Source organism: Trichechus manatus, unplaced genomic scaffold (genome assembly GCF_000243295.1).
Source record: "Trichechus manatus latirostris isolate Lorelei unplaced genomic scaffold, TriManLat1.0 scaffold00045, whole genome shotgun sequence".
Taxonomy (NCBI): domain Eukaryota; kingdom Metazoa; phylum Chordata; class Mammalia; order Sirenia; family Trichechidae; genus Trichechus; species Trichechus manatus.
Window position 1 is genome coordinate 18,119,934 of NW_004443981.1, and position 6,684 is coordinate 18,126,617.

General features: G+C 59.2%; 2 protein-coding genes across 2 annotated transcripts in view; one reads left to right on the forward strand and one right to left on the reverse strand.

The window, feature by feature from the left end:
* The window catches only part of BRF1 (BRF1 RNA polymerase III transcription initiation factor subunit), an 86,195-nt gene that overhangs the window by 37,197 nt on the left and 42,314 nt on the right, over window positions 1-6,684 (reverse strand). The window contains exon 5 of the mRNA XM_004376761.2: window positions 3,202-3,274. Within this exon, the coding sequence (XP_004376818.1) occupies window positions 3,202-3,274 (73 nt within the window). The remainder of the gene's footprint in view (window positions 1-3,201; window positions 3,275-6,684) is intronic.
* BTBD6 (BTB domain containing 6) lies at window positions 7-3,146 on the forward strand. The gene is made up of 4 exons (XM_004376763.2): window positions 7-86; window positions 177-267; window positions 412-530; window positions 682-3,146. Exons 2-4 carry the CDS (start codon window positions 187-189, stop codon window positions 1,712-1,714), a joined length of 1,233 nt encoding a protein of 410 aa, XP_004376820.1. The 5' UTR covers window positions 7-86; window positions 177-186; the 3' UTR covers window positions 1,715-3,146.

Consider the following 6,684-nt stretch of genomic DNA (forward strand, 5'->3'; position numbering starts at 1 on the left):
CCGCCCGCGCCCACGCCGCCCGCTCTCAACAACAACAACTTGGAGAACTCCAACTGGCAATCCTTCCACCCGACCCTGCGCGAGAGGTGAGCTGGGCCCCGCGCCCCCGCCCGTCCGGCCACGCCCTGGGCCGCCGCGCTGCGTGCAGACCCAAGCCCTGTGTCCGCCCTTTGCAGGAACGCACTGATGTTCAACAACGAGCTCATGGCCGACGTCCACTTCATCGTGGGGCCCCTGGGGGCGGCCAGGAGGGTGCCGGCCCACAAGGTTGGTAGCAAGGCTCATCCCAAGGCGACCTGCCCCCTTCTCGTTGTAGGTTCTCCTGTGACCCAGCAGCCCCCCTCATGCCTGCTCCTGCAGCCTCAGGAGGGAGGACTCTGGGCTCAGAGCACCTCTTTCTCTCGTCCACAGTACGTCCTGGCCGTGGGCAGTTCCGTGTTCTATGCCATGTTTTACGGGGACCTTGCAGAAGTCAAGTCAGAGATTCACATACCCGACGTGGAGCCGGCAGCTTTTCTCATCTTATTAAAGTAAGTTTGTTCTTGACGTCGATGAGGATGGGGTTCCTTTCTGCCTGGGTGTCACCGAAGGGACAAAAGGAGCTAGTGGGTCTCATTCCTAGGCCTAGGAGCCATCCAAACCTCTGTTCACGGCTTCTGACGCTGGCCCTTCTTTGCCTAGGTACATGTACAGTGATGAAATCGACCTGGAAGCGGACACTGTTCTGGCCACCCTCTATGCCGCCAAGAAGTACATCGTCCCTGCCCTCGCCAAAGCCTGTGTCAACTTTCTGGAGACAAGTCTGGAAGCAAAAAACGCCTGCGTCCTGCTCTCCCAGAGCCGGCTGTTTGAGGAGCCCGAGCTGACCCAGCGCTGCTGGGAGGTCATCGATGCGCAGGCCGAGATGGCGCTGCGGTCAGAAGGCTTCTGTGAGATTGACCGGCAGACACTGGAGATCATCGTGACGCGGGAGGCCCTCAACACCAAGGAGGCTGTGGTCTTCGAGGCCGTCCTGAACTGGGCCGAGGCGGAGTGCAAGAGGCAAGGCCTGCCGGTCACCCCGCGGAACAAAAGGCACGTTTTGGGACGAGCTCTCTACCTGGTCCGAATTCCCACCATGACCCTGGAGGAATTTGCCAACGGCGCAGCTCAGTCGGACATCCTAACGCTGGAGGAGACCCACAACATCTTTCTCTGGTACACGGCTGCCAAGAAGCCCCCCCTTGAGTTCCCCCTGACCAAGAGGAAGGGCCTCGCCCCACAGAGGTGCCACCGCTTCCAGTCCTCGGCCTACCGCAGCAACCAGTGGCGGTACCGGGGGCGGTGTGACAGCATCCAGTTTGCAGTGGACAGGAGGGTGTTTGTTGCTGGGCTGGGGCTGTACGGGTCGAGCTCCGGGAAAGCTGAGTACAGCGTGAAAATTGAACTGAAGCGGCTGGGGGTTGTCCTGGCTCAGAACCTGACCAAGTTCGTCTCCGACGGCTCCAGTAACACCTTCCCCGTCTGGTTTGAGAACCCAGTCCAGGTCGAGCAGGACACCTTCTACACGGTGAGTGCGGTCCTGGACGGCAGTGAGCTCAGCTACTTTGGGCAGGAGGGGATGACTGAGGTGCAGTGCGGCAAGGTGACCTTCCAGTTCCAGTGCTCCTCCGACAGCACCAACGGGACCGGGGTCCAGGGCGGGCAGATCCCAGAGCTCATCTTCTACGCCTGAGATGCCAGGCCTGGCCGTGGTGCACTGTGGATGGGCACGTGGTAGGTGGCCCCGCTTGTCCCCCTTTCTCCAGAACGTTACCCAAGTAAGTGTGGGTGCTTGGCGCCTGATGCACACTTACCCCTAGAGCGGGCCAGCTAAGACTTTCATGGCTTCACTCTGTATCTCGTGTGTGTGTAGACAGCTGTAGCTGTAAACTGTGAAATAGAAAGCTTCTCCACATGGCCAGAGGCTTGCGTTTCTGAGTCTGTGGCTGAGTCTCTGTGGGCCTCACAGGTGTCTGCTGTACAGTGGGGTATGTGTCTCAGGTGGAGGGCAGCCTCTGGGGTGCAAGGCGGGCCCTGGTCCCCTTCCAGTAGCACCCATGTAACCTGCTCTGAGGGATCTGCCATCATCCCACACTCTTGGATTTTAAGTAGTTTCCTGATATCGTCCCTCCAAAATGGTGGGGGAGTCTGTTAAAGCTATTCGTCTATTTAAGTGGGTTTTCATAATAAAGTTCTAACAAAACCATGGCCACGCGTAGACAGATGAGTACAGAAGTCCTACACTGGGTGTTCCACTTCTCACAACGGAGAAGATGAAAACTACCCTCTGCCATCGCTACGAGAAATTGTAAACCACTAGGTGATGCCGAGTGGTACGCAGAACACGTCCCAGGGAGCCATCTGTCGCCCGCCCCTGGTCCTGCCTGCCCAGTGTCTGCTCTCTGCCGGCAGGCCGGCTGGGCTCGCTTCCATTCTAGGTCTACTGACTAGAACGCTCTGTAAAAGGCAGGGCTGGTTGTTTCTACTCAAAGCATCACGGCGGCTCAGACAAAGCCCTGCTGCACGACTGCCATTGGTGAGCTTGCTCCAGAGTGCAGCCGGCTCTGATGACTCACCCCCAACACCACGGGCAGTGGCTCTGTTCCTGGAATGCCTCCACCTGACCGCTGAGGAGGGGACAGGGATGTGGCCTCAGGAAGTGAGCAGGGCCGGCGAGCAGAGCCCCAGCCCAGTGTCCCTCTGCTGTGGCTGCCCTCCCTGTGGGGCTGTGCCATGCTGCTGCCCCCCTGCCCCTCCTTCCTGATGACCAAAAAGCCCACCTTTCCTATACCTGGGCCCAGTCCTGCTGGTGCCTTGAGCCACCCACCTAGGCCCCACATGCTCCCCTCTTTAATTCAGCGAAACACACTTCTAGACTGATGGCAAAGTAGGCAGGAGCCTCCCTCTCTAAGCAGCTGTGAACACTAATTCCCTTCTTTGTAAAGCTCAGCCTCTGCCTGGCCAGGGGGAACGCCACATGCAGGAGCGACCCCACCCCATGCCCCCAGCTCCACTGCAACTGCTTGACCCACGTCCACCCGCAGGCAGCCGCCGTCTTGCTGGGTGACCTTTAGGGAGACTCTTCTTACCTGAGAAGTCCTGCACACTCACCTGCTCTCCTCCCACCCTGGGAAGAACACCGGGCACGCGGTCACCCGCACGGCCAGCCCCAGCGCGTACCTATTGCCGGCGCGTTGATGCAGAGCTCTCTCGCCAAGAGGAGGAACGTCTTCCCCAGCACGTAAACGTTCACCTGGGAGGAAGGCAGATCGGCCAACAGTGGTGTTTGTGCCTAAAAAGCATTCTCGTTTTTTCTTAAAATACACTTTGGGTTGTTCAGTCTTTAACAAACCCAAGTGCGCACAGCTGAGCTGCAGGGCTGTGCTGGGCTCAGCCTCCCCACGTTCTCCACCCAGCATCCTGCAGAAGACAGACTGGGCCCGACCATCCTGTAGAGCGCACGGTGGGCTTCCATTCAGAATCAACAACTTTCATGCCAGTCACGCTCCTGCCACACCTACTCTGCCCTCGCACCCACCCCAGCGGCCACCTCTGGTCCTGATGGGCCACCTGCTATACTTGAACCCAGGCCTCAGCCCCTGCTGCGCCTGGTGCAGACTTCATGGCCCTCTTCACGTTAGCCTCCCTAACCCTTCCCTGCCTCCTCTCAAGTCCAAGTCCAGAAGCCCCTCTGCCTGGGGCAGTCCCCAGACCACCAAGAAGCCTGCTAGCCCTGACTCAGTGGCCTCCACTGCCCCTGCCCCCGCCCCAGTCTGCTGGGCTGTGGGCAGCATGGGCAAGGCCCAGGCTAGGAGGGACAGCCTTGAAGTTTAGCAGATCTCGGAGAGGCAAGGGCAGCTTCAGGTGTGCGGAAGGTCGGTGCAGACCCCAGCCAGGAGCATGTGGAAGCTGACAAGGAGCTTTTCACCACTGACCCAGGGCAGCTGGTGAGGTCCGTCAGCAGACTCCGGCGAGCAGAAAGCGTGGAGGTGATTGGGAGGGGCCTCTGAGTGGGGTCTGGAAGTACAGGGGTGGAACAGGCGCCCCCGACCCCGTGCCAAGGGTCTCTGCGTCTCAGCCTGAGCATGTGATGGCCCGCCACACCTTGCCCGCCTCCACAGCCTCACCTCGCGTTTACCTGCCGGCTGTTGCCTCGCCCTCACCCCCGGCTCACCCAAGCCCAGGGGCCACTCTGCTTTTCCCTGGGACCCACAGATGTGGTGGCCCTGCCTTCCAGGCTCCCTTGCCTCACCTGACCAAGTCCAGAACACTGCCTCCTGGACAAGGGCCTTGGCCCGGCACCCATGCGGGCCACAGAGAAGACGTGCAGGGGCGGCCATCAGAGCTGCTGCTCATGCCGTCCATACTGCGGTGTCCTGGGACATGACACCCCTCACAGGCAGCTCATAGAGGGGCCTGCTGACTCCAGAAGGCTGGGGCACTACGCAGTGGTGCAAGGAGCTCAGCGTGATAAGTGGGAGGGGGTCCTCGGGCAGGGTGCCTACCCAGCTCACCCACTATCTGCCCCACCTGGCTAGGCCTCTCTATCTCCTCCGAGATAATTCCTGAAGGCTCCACAAGGAGCTCCCCATTGTAAGGGCTCTGGCTGATGGAAGGAATTCTGAAGGAATTCCACCCTCTCACAGAGCAGTTCCTGGAGTTTAGGGCCCCCGGGGGCCTCAGGAGAACTCAGTCCCTTAGGCCAGCCTGCCAGAGTGCACGCATGCATGTGTGTGCATGTGCATGCATGTGTGCATGTGTAAACGGGTGTGCACATGCATGCATGTTTGTGTGTATGTACCTGTACATGCGTGTGTAAATGCACGAGTGCATATGCGTGTACGTGTTTGTGTGTGCACGTGTGCTGTGCACTGTGTAAGCATGTGTAGTGACACAGCGCTTGTGCCAGCTTTTCACTGGGCTCCGTGTCTTGACCATTCTAGCCTGATCGCTCCATTAGACTAGAGGAGGAGGGCTCCATTAGCTTCTGGTGCCCTCCACCCTCACAGGATGCAGCGCCCCGGGCCTGCCCGTCCACCAAGTCCCACAGAACAGCTTTCTGAGTGTGCACCTGGAGGCTGCAAAAAAGGATCCTCTAAGCAGACTCCAGATGGAAAACTGTATTAAAAAATGAAAAGGCTATGCATTTAACATGCACACAGCTATTTCCAGAAATGCTAATGTGCCTCAGTATCACTTGCTGTTAGAGACAGCAACGCTGACAGCCCTGGTGTCATGGGTCGTGAGGGCGGCTGGTGAAGGCTGGGTGGTGTGTGCAGCCCGGCCTGTTCCTCTCCTGGGACAGTGGGAAACACTAGAACGTGCTCCTCTCCCTCCTGAGCGGTGCCCAGCGACTTCTGGAGCTGCTGGCTTGTCCCTAGCCTTCTCCTGTCTTCACTTTGGAGCTAGCCGGGCTGGAAACCAGGTCCCTGGGTCCTGCCCTGACTCAAGCCCGGAGCATTCAAAATGTGCACTGGATTCTCACGATTCCAATAGATTATTTTTAGCCTGACTACAAAATATTTCAGCAAGAGCTTCTGAGAGATGCCGTTTATAAAGACAGCTGGGAGGACAAAAATACAAGGCACCGTCTGCTTACGACAGAAGTGTAACTGCCGGTGGCTCTCTGCGGCAGGGTGGCCTGCTGGGCCCGCCCGCGAGCAGAGGCCTGGACCAGCTCTCCTGGTTTGGAATCCACGTGAGTCCTGCCTGCACCCTCACGCTGTGCCGTGTTTGTTTTCAGTGGCCGAGCTGTTACTGCAGGCCGGGCCTCGCCAAGATTGGAGGCCCAGACCCCGGCCTGCCCACCGCACAGCCGCTGCAGCCACCGGGGGCACGCTCGGCCCGTCATGGCGCCTGCCTAGCGGGTGTCCCCCTGTGGCAGGCTGCACTGCGTTCAGACTCTGGGAGCAGGAGAGTCTGCAGAAAAATACTTTCTCCTGGTACCAGAAATACGTTTCTCTAAGCAGACTATAAACCAAGTATTTTACATAGTTTACAATGCACACATACAAATCCAATTTTTTCTTTTAAAGACTCTCCCTTGACTAGAACAACAGTGCACTTGGGTCTCTCAGCTTGTCCACAGCTGGGAAATTGTAGCCCACGGGGAACACTTCAGTCCTGTGTTTCTACTGGCAGTGAACCACACCCCGTGTGCCAGTTTTAAAACAAAGGCCTCTGCCTGAGCAGTTCTCCTACGCTGGCAAGCCACCCCAACTCGGTGGAGGCTCTGACCTGGGACGGGCAGGCCGGCCCCCATCATACTCAGGCATGTCTGTCCCCCGTGCCCTCAGGCCCCTGTGGTGTGTGGACATGTCTGTGCCCGTGCCCCCAGGCCCCCATGGTATAAGGATGTGTCTGTCCCCGCCCTCCTGCAGTGGGCAATGTCTGTCCCCCGTGCCCTCAGGCCCCCATGGTATAGGGATGTGTCTGTCCCCACCCTCCTGCAGTGTGCGATGTCTGTCCCCCGTGCCCCCAGGCCCCCATGGTATAAGGATGTGTCTGTCCCCGCCCTCCTGCAGTGGGCAATGTCTGTCCCCCATGCCCTCAGGCCCCCATGGTATAAGGATGTGTCTGTCCCCCGCGCCCCCAGGCCCCCGTGGCGTGTGGACGTCTGTCCCGCGCGCCCCCAGGCCCCCGTGGCGTGTGGACGTCTGTCCC

Excerpts from the sequence above, each read along its gene's own strand:
- BTBD6 (XM_004376763.2), top strand. The coding sequence starts at position 187 with ATGTTCAACAACGAGCTCATGGCCGACGTCCACTTCATCGTGGGGCCC. Across the intron at positions 268-411 it reads GGAGGGTGCCGGCCCACAAG|TACGTCCTGGCCGTGGGCAG; the intron begins GTTGGTAGCAAG and ends TCTCGTCCACAG. Across the intron at positions 531-681 it reads GCTTTTCTCATCTTATTAAA|GTACATGTACAGTGATGAAA; the intron begins GTAAGTTTGTTC and ends TTCTTTGCCTAG.